This window comes from Candoia aspera, chromosome 3, assembly GCF_035149785.1.
Source record: "Candoia aspera isolate rCanAsp1 chromosome 3, rCanAsp1.hap2, whole genome shotgun sequence".
In the NCBI taxonomy this organism is placed as follows: domain Eukaryota; kingdom Metazoa; phylum Chordata; class Lepidosauria; order Squamata; family Boidae; genus Candoia; species Candoia aspera.
The window spans coordinates 70,532,911-70,548,700 of NC_086155.1; the positions used below are offsets into that span (position 1 = coordinate 70,532,911).

The 15,790-nt window shown below is 35.7% G+C and overlaps 1 protein-coding gene across 1 annotated transcript in view; it reads left to right on the plus strand.

Moving 5' to 3' along the window:
* Positions 1 to 5,915: 5,915 nt before the first annotated feature.
* Positions 5,916 to 15,790, plus strand: part of LEPR (leptin receptor) — a 55,375-nt gene continuing 45,500 nt past the window's right edge. Inside the window, exons 1-3 of the mRNA XM_063299856.1 lie at positions 5,916 to 5,970; positions 7,961 to 8,239; positions 10,635 to 10,758. Coding sequence (XP_063155926.1) covers positions 5,931 to 5,970; positions 7,961 to 8,239; positions 10,635 to 10,758 — 443 coding nt within the window. The 5' untranslated portion in view covers positions 5,916 to 5,930. The remainder of the gene's footprint in view (positions 5,971 to 7,960; positions 8,240 to 10,634; positions 10,759 to 15,790) is intronic.

Sequence of the window (15,790 nt, forward strand, 5' to 3'; positions counted from 1 at the left end):
AATGTTGTACACCATCCAGAATCTTTATGAATTGGGTAGCCCTCTAAATTTAATAAAGAAAAAAGTGTCTATGTGTATAAAAGAACATTAGAAGTTATTCAGCCTGAATGATGTATTCTGCTCATGCTGTAAACTTGCTTTTAGTGTTTATGTTAACTCTGCTTTTTAGATGTCACTAAAACAATTAAACATGCATTGTGATGTCATGATGCAAGCTCTGCCCTTTTATACTAGATTGAAATCAAGTATGCAAGGAGCAGAGTTTGCATCGTGATGTTGTAACACATGTTTTGTCACTTGCTTCCCCATGCCCCTCCATGGATGCCTATGATCTGGCATTGTGTCATATTCGCAGGATTGAATAAGACAAAGATTAAGCTATTTATTGGCAAGGCCCATTAAATACAGTAAAATAGGATAAAGATTTCTGAATATTATGAGCAGGTTTGTTTTTATTTATTTTTGCTTTAAAAGATTTCAAGGTCTTTTCACTCATTCTGAACACTTTTTGTCATATTTTGCCAAAGAGAGAGGGAAAGCTAATAATATGGAACAGTCTAATTCCTGGAAGTCTGGAGTGACTCCCAGTTTCCAAATAAATAAATCAGCGCACACTCCCATATGCATTAGGAGTAGGATTTTATGTTTCAGAATTATCTATTTAATATTGAAAAACAGCTGTGACATACAATTTGTTTTTGATGAAAGCTTGGATACTCACATTACTATGTTGCCTTTCCATGTTTGGTAACAGCTGTTAATATATTTATTTTGTAAGTTATAAGTAAGTGAAAAAGTAGTACTGTAGTTTTGCTGGAAGTTGATTGCTAAATATATTCTTGCTCCTGTAGAGTTTGCATTTGATTGTGGGTAGTATCCTAGCAGTTCGAAAACATGCAAATGTGAGTAGATTAATAGGTACCGCTTCGGCGGGCAGGTAATGGCGTTCCGTGTAGTCATGCCGGCCACATGACCACGGAAGTGTCTACGGACAAACGCCGGCTCTTCAGCTTTGAAACGGAGATGAGCACCGCCCCCTAGAGTCGGACACGACTGGACTTAATGTCAAGGGAAACCTTTACCTTTAGTATCCTCTTAGAAAGTGCAGTTCTATTTTTATGCTTTTAAAAAAATAGTTCTGAAATGAAATACAATTATTTCATACAAACTTAGCAGAAATAATTGGATAGCACAGTTATATGGAAGTATGCATACTCTTTCACTGAATGCAAAGGAATATAGCTTTTAATCCAAATTTGTTCATACTTCAGCCAGTTCTTATTTTGATAAAGTGTGCATCCAATATGGAGATAAACTTAGAAATGTGATTGTATTAATCTTCCCAATTCTTATTTATGTAAAGTACAGGATTAAGTTCTGAAGTACTGATCCATCTTTTTATCTTGTAAATTGTTGTGTTTTGTATTGTGAAAAGACATCTAGGAATTAGTAGTTTCTTTGTTTTCATATACTAATATCCCCCAAAGGATTTTCATTTTTGCAGATTAAAATGTGAATTAATTTAAAGCTAATTTTACTTTAGTGTTTCTAAAATATCATCTTGGGGATTCAAGCTAATGACAATGCATGACATATTAAATCACTACAATCTGTTAAAAATTCATTCAAATGATCAAAGTCTTTTTCATCTTCCAATATTTATTTGCTGACTTTTGGATAACTTTGCTCTGGATTTGATTTTTTAAAGGTTTAAAATGTTGAAATCCTTTTGGTTCTGTTTGAGTCTAAATAACTAATTGTAAATTTAAAAACTTCTTTGGCTGTGTGGGGGAAAACAAATGAAACACCTTTCATATGATCAGATGAAAGTGATCATGGTTCTCAAGAGAGAAGGAATTATTTCATCATACAGACTTAAGAATGAATATATGTCTATGTGTATGTGTTCGCAAGCTTTCTTTTCTTAAGCAGTCTAAAAACATTACAACATCAGGGTGTTTTTCTGAAATTAGAATGGAAAATCCACTGCAAGGAAGGGATATAATGTTAAACAACAAAGAAATAAACAGAACATTTTGTAAGTTTGGATTCAGGTGTAGGTACCCTGCATTTCCTATTATATTTGTGCCAATTCCCAATAATTTTATTTCACTTGGAAATTGAGATGGTGTTAAAAATAGAATGTTTTTGGTGGAAATCTCTCATTAATTTTTTTAAAAAAGATTTTCTTAAGGTTAGGGGCTTCAAATGGCAATCTAATCAGTTATTTAACTAAAGTTATATTATTTAGCTGCCACTGGTTTTCACTAAACATGAATGATCAAATGTAGCTTTGTGACCATCACTGTCCCAGAATCTGTGGAAACACCACCAACAAATACCAGTATGATGACATAATTCTGATATTTGTCTCTAACAGGACAGAAGTTTGGCTGAAAGACTAAGGGAAATATTAGCTGAATGAAAGCTAAAATGTCAGCAAATGCATTATTTAAAGTTGCAGAAAATGCTTATTGATGTTGTTGATTTTAACAATTCTATGTGTTTTAATATATGCATTATTTTTACATAGGCATCAATGTATATGACACCTTTGGTATGAGCATGAACATGAGGCCATTAGCTCAAGGAACCTGCAGGTTGACAGTGAAAATAAACCAAGGTTAAATAGGAGATGTGTTCTTTAAATAACTTGAACTTTAAATTATGTGACATCTCCATGGTAGTTGAAATGAAATGAGAAACATTTTGTGAACATTCTGAAACTCACTGAATGCTAATTAAATGCCCTTTGGATTAGATGATGTCATATAGGCCTTAAGTTTCTCCAGCAAAGCTAAAAGACATGTTATCTGTTGCCTATTTGAGTAAAATAAATTTGCTGTCACTTTCTCTCACATTAGGCAGATGAGATTTCGTCATTTCTTCCTTTTCTTTCTTTCTTTTTCTTTTTTGTAATTTAGGCTTTTATTCCATTTCTGTAACTCCACAGATGGCAGTGGAGTTCAAATTCCCCATTTTCAGAAATATTTCCAACCAAACTTTATTGTTTTATTTATTTATTAAACAAATGTATATCCCATCACAATCACTGAGGTTCTCAGTGGGTCACAAAAATAAGCGTACATAACAACAGTACATAATGACATAAATCCAATTTAAAACCCCAAACAATAGATGGCATCAGGCCCCCAAACCCTTCCAGAAAAGAGCTTCCTTTATTTTTAATGGAAGGCAGATAGTAGCTTTGTGACAACTGTTCACAAAATAACAAAACTTTGAAGACTCTTCAGCTGCCATCTTTTTGGAATAAAAAGTTGAATCATGTCTATTAAAAGCTATTTCTGAATACTACATATATACTGTAAACTTGTCCTTTACTTTCTTATAGTAATACTGAATGAAAAGCAAATGGATGGCTGGTACAAGACAGAAGATTTACAATTTGTTAGCTTTAGATTTGATAGGATGGAGATTTGACCACTTTCTTGTGTCTGTTTTATGTAATATCCATACATTAAGGTATTCTGAATTTTTAATACTCAATTTTTCAGCCAAGTGTTATTGTATGCTATTCATCTAGTGTTTAATAGCAGAAATATGGATTATTATAGTTAGGCTTTTGCCGCTCTTTCACATATAACTGATTCTATAAATTTAAAGTAATAAAGAATAGGACTGTGCAGCACTTTGGAAATAATTTGGAAAGAGTGCTTTAGAGCACATTACACTATGAATGTAGCACCTCTCTGCAATTTTTTAAAGCAGCTGTGTTTCTTCCCAGAATCATGTAAGGTGATCCCAGGAAAAGTCATGTCTGCTTTAAAAAGTGGTGGAGAGATGCTACATTTGTATCCCTGTACATTCTGAAGCACCATTTGAAGTTGAATCTGAAGCCCTGATTAATTTGCTAATCAAGTAGTGTTGTTTTGTTTTTGAAAAATAATAGAATTTGTCTTGGTTTATATTTCACTTCCTTTTCTTGACTTCTTTATTGTTTTAGTAACAGCCATGATTGATGGGACGTTTTCGTATATGTTGCATCCAGTTGAAACAGAAAACTAAAAAAACCTTTTTGTCTGAAGATATTTCTCCAAACAATAACGTTTGTGTTTGCAATAAACAACTTTATTTTTAAGTTTAATTTAGTGAATAAATGTAAAAATAAGTTAAAATGCTAGAGAACATGATACAAAGCTTGCATACATTAAATCTAAATTTTTGTCATTAATGTTATATAGTAGATCATTAACTTCACCTTGTTTTTAATCCCAGCCTTAGAATCTGATGGGATATGCTTTTCATTTGGACATTCTGGTAAAAATATATTTGAGTGGTGAATTTCCTGTCTTTCCTATCAGTGATGCTTTGCTAATTGAATTAGCATTTCAAGTACATTTCATGTCTGTGAGATCAGCTATGAAATGCATCTAACAGTACAGTAAATAGTATGAAAGATAGTATGGCATTTTGATTGGACTTCCATACTATGCGAAACCATATTAACATCTTGGCTGACAATGAAGTAAGTAAAACACAGTAATGGATTTCTGTTTGCACAATTGCCCATTGCAGAATGGCTCAAGAGAAGTTTTTATGCTCAATATGTGTTGGGCAAAGCCTTCATTAGTTTTTGGACGACAGTTTGCAGATAGCACTAATGGCAGAATGTTTTCTCCTGAACTATCTTTAGATTTAACCACTTTTCTTTTTTGATGAACTTTTGCCATTTTTAGAAATCTTTCTTCTTCTTTTTATGAAGTTAACACAAATTTTGATTTTGTTAAGTAGATGTGATTTTTGAAAATAATTTTTCTGTCTCTTGATATTCTGTGATATTTTCACATTCACCTATTCCATGATACCGTGTTGAGTCTTTAGTATGACAGATACTTCTACAAGGCAATCTGGCATAGTACAAACAGCTAGGATGGTGGTATCTCCACCCGTAATGTTACAAATGTTGGGGATCTGTGGAAACCATCAAAGTTCAGGGAAGTTAAAAAGAAGTTAAGTGATCTCTCTGCCCTTTGAATGTTCATTCCACCACTTACTGGCATCCATGGGGAGGGGAAGTTAAAAAAGGCAAGATGGTGTGTGATAGTACAATCAAAGTCCTGATCCTGTTCTTTGTGTATCAGTATCACATGCTGATAGAAAAGGACAGGGCTTCCATCACACTGCTGCAAATGCCTGTTTTGACCCTCACTCCCTGTGGATGCTGGTGCTGCCACTGGTTTTCACTAAACATGAATGTGTATTTATTATTACCTTTAATAGCCACTGATTGTGCTCTACTCTACACTTTTTAAATTTCTTTTTAGAGTGATGTAACAGTAGGGTTGTGAGTATATATTCGAGCAGTAAATTCTATTAGTTACGTGTTGTATGAATAAGGACTTTTATCTTTCAAGAATTTACTATAAAACACATCATTGGAATAGCTTGTTTAATTGGCTATTCCGCAGTCCAAAAAGAAAAAGTGATTTGGACCCTGTGTGGGCACTCCCATAGCATCTGTTGGCAACTTCTTAAAGAAACTGCCTATTTCCATGCATTTGGTTTAAGATGGTGCCCACAAGTGCTATATATCTGCCCAGACCACTTTTTTCCTCTTCAAATCTGGATCGCTGCACAGCTCTAGCTGTTGACATATATTTGGAATTTTAAATATATGTTTTCCTTCAATCTATTTGGTATGTTATTTCATATTTATCTGTACTTTTATCATTATACTAAGTCTGTCAAAATAGTGCATTTTTCAGAAATACCCAGTCCATACAAATACAGTTATTTACCTCATTATTGCCCTTGTCTGATAAGAATCCCACTTACCCCCTCAGTCTGCAATTCTTTGGGAAGTTGCATTTTTTTAAACAAAAAATTAACTTGTGAAACATCCTTAAGTTTCTATAAATGTCAATGAACTTTTGCCCTATTTTTCTTCAAGATCTGTTGGCCAGAACAAGATGAACTGGTGTAACATTTTGACTGGATTTCTGCAGTTAAGTAAGTTGAAATTTCTTGCCTTTGCTTCTCATTTGTCTGATGGATTTCTTTTTAAATTGCAGAATATGTCCCTAACTTTTGATGCTGGAGTCAGTGCAAATGTTAAAACTAGTGATTAAGTTCAGATACATTTTTTGACCTTATAATTGCTCCACTAGTTAAAACAAAACAATCGTACCTGTTGCTACAGTACATACTCTTGTTCCACTGCACAGGCTCTCACCAGAAGATGTGATTGACATACCTATGGTGTATTTCTGCCCCCTAATTACAATACAGTACAGGATTTCTTGTAATAGCTAATTTTCTGTATAAAATGTATAGTGGGTTAGATCCAGCTTCTTTTCTACCAACTTGAGCATATTTCCTGAATATAGTATAATTCACACAATAGTGAAGATATACTTTTGCTAATTTCTCCCTCCCCAAGTTCTTCAATTCTCCAGAACAATTTTAAGAGTAGGAGCAATCTTACACTGAGAGCCAGTTTAATGTCATGGTTAAGGCACCAAGCTAGAAACTGGGAGACCAGGGGTTCTAGTCCCACGTTAGGCACAAAGGGAGTTGGATGACCTTGGACCAGTCCCTGTCTCTCAGCCCTAGGAAGGAGGCAATGGCAAACTACTTCCAAAAAACCTTGCCAAGAAAACTGCAGGGACTAGTCCAGGCAGTCGCCAGGAGTCAGTAGTGACTTGAAGGCATCAAAACAAAGAACAAGAACAAAAAAACACCCTTACACTAGACCAGAAGCATGCCATAACAGAATAAGCCCTTTTGTTTATAGCAGGCAGAATCTGCATCCTGTATGATGCTAAAAGGATGTTAGAATGACACATTAAGCCATTCTGAGTAGTTGTTAGGATTACACTGGTTCAAGTAACTAAAAATTGTAACTCTTATAGATTTGGTCCACATATTTCAGTTTAGATAAGCCATCAAAGTTAGTTTAAGAAATGCAACAGATAAGACGTGTGTGACAATGAATGTTATTGGGCCATTTATATATAGTTTTGTTTTCTAAAAAAAAATATTCTTGATGTTAACAATTAAATTGTTGCACGCAAATGTTAATTTGCTATTCTATTCTATTTATTTGCCAAATTTATATAGCCGCCCATCTCAGAAAACAAGTGACTCTGGGCAGCTTACAACAAAGCTAAAAACCAGTTAGTTAATAAATACCCAAAGCAATTATTATTAAAAAACATTAAAAAAACTATCAAAAACAAGGCTAAAAAGAAGTAACAGTGGGTGAAGGGATGTTAATAGTAACAGGGGATCACCTTTGGGGGAGATGGGCGGTGATAAATTTGATAAAATAAAAATAAAATAAACAAACAGAGCCACCTCACTCATTCACCAGTTCCCTGGGGTCCCCAGGCCTGATGGCAGAGCCAGGTCTTGAAGGACCTTTGAAAAATCAAAAGTGATGGTGCCAGCCTCAACTCAGGAGGGAGGATATTCCACAATGTGGGTGCCAGAGCAGAAAAGGCCCACCACCTAGGGCCCGCCTAATGTAGCTCCCTAGACAATGGAACACGTAGCATGCCCTCTCTACGGGATCTGGTGAGACAGGCAGATGTAATTAGGGAGAGGCGGTCCCTCAGATAACCTGGTCCCATGACTTATAGGATTTTAAAGGTCAAAACCAGCACATTGAATTGGACCCAGAAACAGACTGGTAATCAAAGCAGCTCACGGAGTGGAGGTGTAACGTGTGTTCTACTAGAAACATACATAACTGCCCGCACTGCTGCATTTTGTACCAGGTGAGGTTTCCCAAAGGCAGCCCTATTTACAGCGCATTACAATAATCCAACTATAGGGAGGTGACTAGGGCATGAGTGACCGTGAGTAGGGTATGTATAGATATAATACTGTACATCAATTAAAGATATATAAGCCCATGATTATATTTTCCCCCTTGCAATAGTGAATTATCTCTTCCTTATTTAAAATAGTCGAACAATTCTTTTTTTTTTCTCTTCAGATTTCTTTCAAGTGGTAATCTCTCATTGCATGGTGTATCAGATTCCTCCACAGAGCTTTGAAATGCCCTGTGTACCAGCTAGAATTGCAGAGGATGGTCCCACTTGGCATGATGCACATGGTACAATTGGAGCCAATGCCACTGTACTGGTGGCTGAAGATAATTTCTTATGCTGCCACTGGAGTGATACTTATATGAATTGTTTTGCATACACTGAAGAAATGGAAGCCAAAGCATTTATTTCTTCAAGAATTGTTGATTCAACACTTCAACAGATAGGTGTGTTTGAAAAATATGTTTTTATTATTATTGAGATTATTTTAAATTGTTATGGCTGCTGTACAATGAAAATATAAGCAAAGAATATAGATAAATCAAACTGTATGTAGTAAAATAGATCATCAATAAAATAATGACCAAGCTAAAATACATTATATTGGCTTTTTTTTTTTTTAATTCTTTTCAGCAACGGGATTTTGGCCTGCTGCTGGAATGGATTTAAAGTCAGTGTCAAATGAGAAATTGGATAGCTCAATTGCTTATAGGTATCATTGAAGGGATGAATTAGTATGAATAATAGCAGTTGATGTCCAGAGGTAAGAACATGGGTGTCCATGAAGGGTGGGAGTGGGGGGAAAAAATGATAAAATATGTTTCATGACTTCATGACATAAACTCCACCGCTTTTGTATTTGCATTGTGATGTCACATATAAATACATAAGGGGCGGAACTTGTGTTGTGACATCACAATGTATGTTTTATCTTTTTGATGGTTGCTGTGGATGCCCATGGATAGGAGCTAGATGAAATAATACGAGCTTGTGTAAAATCAAAATCACTTAACAGGAAGCCAAAACAATTAAGTTTAAAATCTGACTCTTATATATTACCCAAAGATATAATCTGTAGATGCTGACAAAAGTAAGGCAGAATTGGTCTAAACCTTGGTTAGGGAGGTAGTATAAAATAGCCAAAATACTGTTTTTCATACAGTAAAAACAAAGAGAAGAGAAGCTGGAATTGTAGAAATATATATTTATTTGGAGAAAGTTATTGATCCAAAACCAGTCCATGGGATAGTGCAGAAAGGAATAACCCTTTAAATAGGGTTCTGTTGACAAGTAGGGAAAAAACTGAAATCTGTAATACCCATCTGCTATATCTACATATTTGGAGTTATAATTGGTATGAAAAACTAATCAAAGTGGACAGAATTAATATGTGGCTTCACGTGAATGCTTGCCATACATTTGAACTGGCATACCTTAACTTTCTTCACAGCCATGATTTGCACAGTAGTTTGTTAGTTAACTTGAAAGCATCATGGGAACCTTTACCCACTGCCCTTTTAAGGGACAAAATTATATAGGAATAAAATTGGTTGCCTCCACTCCAGTCTTTGTCCTGCCTCTATAGACACTGTCCTGGATTGCTGCCAAATACTAGTATCCTTACTTCTCATGTGCAAGCCATGTTAAGGAAAGGAATTGATAGGTTGCTCTGGGTTTGTTTCCCTCTCCTCCCACCAGATATCAAATATTGGGGAAAATCATTCATCAGTCATTCTCCTTACTGCAGGGTGAAGATGGGGCTTAGAAAATTGCCAGATTTTGATGGATAGCTAGATTGGGGCATTTAGCTATCTATCAGTACTCACTCCTGTTTTTGTGTATTTTGCACTGGTATGTTTAAAACAAGCACAGCTAACAGCTCACTTCTGAGGTGGGGGCTATGAAGTGACTATGCAGTAAAGAGGGACTTATGGTAGCTTTTAAAAAACTAGCTCTCCTTCTTTATCTGCCACTTCACAGGCTCTACAGCTGATTGCTAGATTGGTAAAAGTGTTGGGTTAAGGGAGAACTGGCTCTTTCAAAGCCCTTAGGTCTCTGATCCCAGGGATCAGCTTACCCATGGGATTGAAGAACTGGTGCATACAAATTGAGTTCTTGCATCCTGGAAATCAGCTGACTGGCAAAGGGAAAGAACCTGTTAATCAGATTCCATACCATATCTGGAGGACAGTGCCCAGAGACAGGAATGAAGGTGCATGTGTGTTCCAACCTAAAGTGGCCAATAAGTGCTGGGCTGCCCCGTAGGGTCACCATCAAAATGGTAGAATCAAAATGGTAGTCAGTAAAGTTTGTGAGATTGTATCCATCTGAAAACTACTGTGAGTTGCTGGTGACTTAAGGGGGAAAACACCACATTAACACTGGAACAGCTAAGGATGATTTTGGCTGTCTCAGATGTAGGTTGAACATGAGATGAAAGCAACACTATGGATAAACAGCAAGAAAAACGAGTTTGCTGGATATGTTTATTCCACAGTTCGATGAAAGTGGGAAAAGGCTGAAATGAAATTTAATTCTTCTAGAATTGTTTGGAAAGTAGCCATTTTTATTTTAGCAAATTTTGGATTTAATACAACCAGGATATCAGTTTCAGGAAATGGACCATTTAAATTTCAGCCTAGGAAAATGTAAATGGATGCTTGAATTTTTTGATGTTGGTGCCACTAAGAATATTAACATGAGCTATAACATAACAACACTTGATAATTAGCGTTCATAAACTTCCTTTGAAATGTAGCCTCTTAAGTGCATGATAAATTATTTTCAAAAGTTTAGGGTTACAAGGATGTTTTTTTAAAAAATGCTTAACTTTCAATTTAGATTCAATTTGGAATCTGCAGTTTTGGACAAATGAAACTACAGAAGAATTGTTTTGTGTTGTGAAATTGTCTACTAAGTCACCATATTTGAATGAAGACTTTACAGTTAATCTGTTGCATGCATTGTAAGTATAATCAAAATCGAAGTTGAAATTTGTGAGCTTTAGAAATTACAGGTTCTTAACCTGCTCTAATATTTTGACTCCTGATAAGGTAGCTCCAGTTTTATAGTTTGGTTTAAGTCTTTCTGTCAGATTTACCTCATATTAGGTGAGTGGGGGTGGGGTGGGGGGAATATGTCTTCCTACAGCCAAGAGGAAATTGCAGGAGTGGGGAGAGGAATTTCCAAGCACCAAGTGCCAAGCTGGAAGGGGAAGAAGGGGCTGGCATGGAACAGAGAGTGCCAAAAGCAAACACAGCCTTTCTACCTGTGTTTTGCATTTTAAGAACAGTTTAAGAGAAGCTGATTTAAGGTAAGGAAACAGTTGCCTTAGTTTCTTTTTCTGAATGAATGAGACTTGTTATCTTGAAAATAAATTTGAAAATTTCAGGAATTACGCAAAAATAAGCAAACTTATCCTCCACGTTAAAATAGGGTTTTAAATGTTATTGCATTTTGGGGGTCTATTGCCAATGAAACAGTTTTATTTTATAAAGTTGTAACATTGTATTGTATTATTTGATAGATTAAAATGTAATTATGAAAAGTTTATTGCCCAATCGTAACCCCATTAAATAATTCATTTTATTTGGAGGTGAGATATTATACAAATTTATTTTATTGTTTTACAAGATCATAGTATCATGCCATTTAAGAACCCTGGAATCAGACCCATATTCCAAACGTAAAAAGTAAACTATTAACATGAGAGATTTTCCCTCCTCTCTACTTTGTCTCTTATAAAGTGGCATGTTTAATTTTTGGCAGGTAAAAGGTATCTTCTGTCAATGTACTTCTTGAGCAATACTTCTTTTTAGGTCTTAAAACAGGAATCAGACTGCCTTATATTGTCATCAGATATTTCAGTTAGAATTATAGTATTTTCATACAATCCCTTTTCAAACACTTAAAAATGTTATTTTGTGTTCTACATAGTCCTCTGAATAGCAAAATATTTTGTTCACATAGTCCTTAGTTTTACTAAGTTTTACTAATGGAATACAGAAATACTTTTCTTCTGTAGTCTGGCCTGAATACTTATGTTCCCTATCAGGGACATGTGTGTTTTCATTAGAAGCACTACATCAGAAAGCCTTCTGCTTTACAATCCCCAAGAGGAAAAAGCACACACATGTATCATGAGTGCATTTTTACAGTATTTATGTATCACACTAAGCTATGATTTGTTTTAATCATGGCCAAGAGTCCAGGCCTGCTGAATTCAGAAGACTTATTCTGGAATGTAGAATTGGGCTGCTAAAATATCAAAAATTGAAAATTCACAGCATTGGAGAATGCAATATCTGTGTTTTGATTAGCTGCCATGTTCAGAATGAGAGGAAAGTTCCCTCCTTTAAATAGGATGAGCTTCCCTTCTTGTGCTTCTTCAAGCAGACTCTCAAATCAAGGGAACCTAGGGGTACATGGCTCACTAGTTGGTCCTAATTTACCCTGTGTGTCCTCTGCAAGATAAAGGAAACTACCATAAATATTCAGGAACCAATTACAAGGATTCCCACAGTCATCACAGTCATCAAAATACTGTATATAATCTTTTGAGGAACTCGTCAGATTTGAGAATCCAAAATTCTTTCCATGAAGCCTACTGAATGTTGATTCACTATGAGAATTGATTCACTTTGAGAATGATGAGAACATAAGGGAGAAGTGGCTGCTATTTGGGAGCTCCTATGGGCTTTCCTGTAGTAAAATTGATTACTCATCTTTTATAAGCAACTAATTCCTATATTAAACTTTTCTTATATTTAAGAAATGTATATTATATCAATGTACTGACCCTTACCCTGTTTTCTATTACACCAAACACAATCAGTTGAAGAGGTTCTGGTTAAAATATCCATCCATACATCTTTTCTCAGATTTTACAATCATTTTTATTTTTTTCCCCAGAAATATTGCATTTTCCAGATTTCTAAAATAAATAATTTATCTTAATGCAATACATTTAGTTAACATGTTTTTGTTTCAAAGAAGTAAGCCATTGAGTATCGCCTCTGGATTCTCTTAGGAATTTAGAAAAAAACAATAGCCAGTGGAACAATGAACTCTTTCCACTTGCAAATAGTACAGCACAAACTTAAGCCAGAGTATTTTTTTTCTACACTTTGTTTATCAGAAGTTTGGTCCAAAAAATATAAATTTATAACTTTATTTTTTAAAGTCCCCAATATGAGCAACTACACTTTCTCCTTGCATTGATCAGCAATGCATTGTTAATTGCTATGACCTCTATTGTGATTTGATTTTCACCTTGATCACCTTGATTGACCAGACTGTTGCCAGACAGAGTCCTGCTGGTTGCAGAGTCCTGCTGGACTTGATTTTATGGTATGGGAATTGTGAATATACCTGAAAAGACCAAATAAAATATCGTCATTGAGTAAACTTGTATTCTATTTCTCCAGATTGTTTTTGGCTCCTTCACTGCAGTACTTTTTATGCTTTAATGTATCTCATTAATTATCTGAGGTATATTTGTAGTCCCTTTTTAGTTATGAATTGCCTTCACCGTCTAATTTTATCATAGTTACTGAAGGGTGGAAACAATAATTTGCAGCATCACAAACTTTTGTTCCAATATAGCACAAACAAAAGTTCAGTTACCAATGTTAAATTAATGATGTTTCATACTGAGAATGTGGGACATGCACCAATCCAGATTTGACACTACTTATTAACTATACTATAAATTAAGGCTGTACAACATACAGGCTGTGGCTTCATTTGAATGATACAGGTGCTGCAGCTACAGTTTAGCTGTGAAGATTCCTGGAAGTCTATTCCAAGTGTTGCATTGCAAACCAGAAAGAGAAGTATTGAGTCTCTTTCTGGTTTATTCTAACTAGTTGTAAAGTACTGGATAATATTCCACTAAATGGCTCATTTCCCAACCATTGCTCAGAAGAAGAAAACATTGAATGAATTCATGGCTACACAGCTGTTGCAGCTATATCTTGCAACCATATCTGCATTCTTATACTGTTCTTATAAATTGTTACACATGCAATGTGTGGGACTGGTTTGCAATAAAATGATCCCAGTATTGGTGGATATATTCTGGAACTTGGAATTACGGAAACTGCCTATTCTATATTTGGTTAACTTCCACTTGAAGTAGTAGGTTTGCAGCTTATGGATCCATCATTGTCATTAAAGGTTTGCGTTTCCTCTGAGGCTCATGAACAGCTATCATCAACTTAGCTGACATTGAATGTTAGCTGTTCTTTTTCCTGGGCAGTGGTTCTTTTCCTTCCTAAATGGGGAGTTATGAGTTATATTAAAAAGGGAGAAGTGTTCAAGCCTCTAGTTTGCTCCATTGTTGAGTGCCTTATGGCTCAGAGCTTTCCCCCATGTTATTTTAACATCTGTATGAAACCTTTGTGGGAAGCTAGTTTGAGAGATACCCAGTTATACTTCTCCACAATGTGCTAGGCAGAAGATGCAATGCACATTCTGACCCAGTGTCTTGAGACTGTAAGGATCTTGACTGAACAGAACAGGCTGTAATTGAATCAAGGCAAGATTAAATTGCTCTTTGTCCAGAGGCCCTGAGGTTAATTAGTGACCTCTGTTCTAGTACTGGGTGGGATTCCATTCCTTCTGAAGTAAAATGTCCTCTTGTATTCATAGCTTCTGCTAGAACCATGGGTGGAATCTGTGGCCACAGATATCTTGACCCAGTTGCAGCTTATGTACCAGTTTCAACCCTTCTTAGAATGGGAGGCTTAACCACAGATACTCACACTCTTAATACTTTTAAATTAGATTAAGTTCCACACACTGCACTTGGGACTGCCTCTGCAAACTCCAGCTGATGCAGAATGCAGCAGTCTGCATCATGGCAAGATAATTGCTTTAGCAGTTCTAGTACAATAATGTGGGTGTTGACTTGCTACCAGTTTGTTTTGGGGTACAAGGAGCTGGTCATGACTTGTAAATCTACTTAGGGGACCATCTCCTATGAGGGAATCTACTTGACTTATGGAATTAACTCAGGAAGGGATGATTTGGGTTCTCACCCTTTGGAAAATTGAGGATGGGATGAGCAGAAACAGGCTTCCCAGCCCTGGGGAATATGCTGTTCCAAAATCTATATGGCTTACATATTCCTATCTTTTTATGTAGGCAGGATGGAGTGTTGAAAACTGGCCAGGGCACACATTTAAATACATACATACATACATACATACATATATACTTGTAAGCTACTTAGATTGGCCTGATTGAAGTAGCATAAAAGTAGCTGTTAATATATAAATAGAATAATACAAAGTCCTAATTGACTTGGAACCAGGCTATCTTGTGAACAACTTCATTTGTTTTAGTTGCTGTAATATTCAATGAAGATTTTGCTGTTTAGGGTGTTTCTATTGTGGGTTGCCACTTTGTTGGGACATAGAAGAAATATTTACTTACTTTGGAATGTTAGGTTTCAATACTGGTGTGCTTGAGATGTTTTTGTGCAGTGTTTGCATGCTGTCTCAGCATAATTGGTAGTAGAATGCAAAATGTAGACACAAGATCTCAGCTGCAAAATTTGTGAGCTTGGAAGGAGGTTTGGGGGGGTTCATGGGAGGAAATTATCTTATTCATCCTCCATGTTCCATAAATCTCTACCATAACCATTATCATAACCATTACTATGAGAAAGCTTTCCCATTTAGCATAAATTGCACTGCAGAAGTTTTTGTTTCTCAGTTGATTTTAATGTATTAAATATAGCGTGATGTGTTAAAACTGTGAGCCTCAAAACTTTCAGAAGTAGAGGAAGCTCTAAAATGTTGCTGCTGCTTGTGATGGATGGCCACCTCTCTGCTTTGGAAGGAGAGAAAGAAAATGAGATGAAACTAAATGATTGTCATTGTCTGCTCCATTTTAGCAAGCCCACATAAAGGTTGACTGTCTCTAGATTAAAGAGAATAGAACTGTTGTCTAAAAAGCAAGAGAAGATAGTAAACATAGAGATCATTCATGCT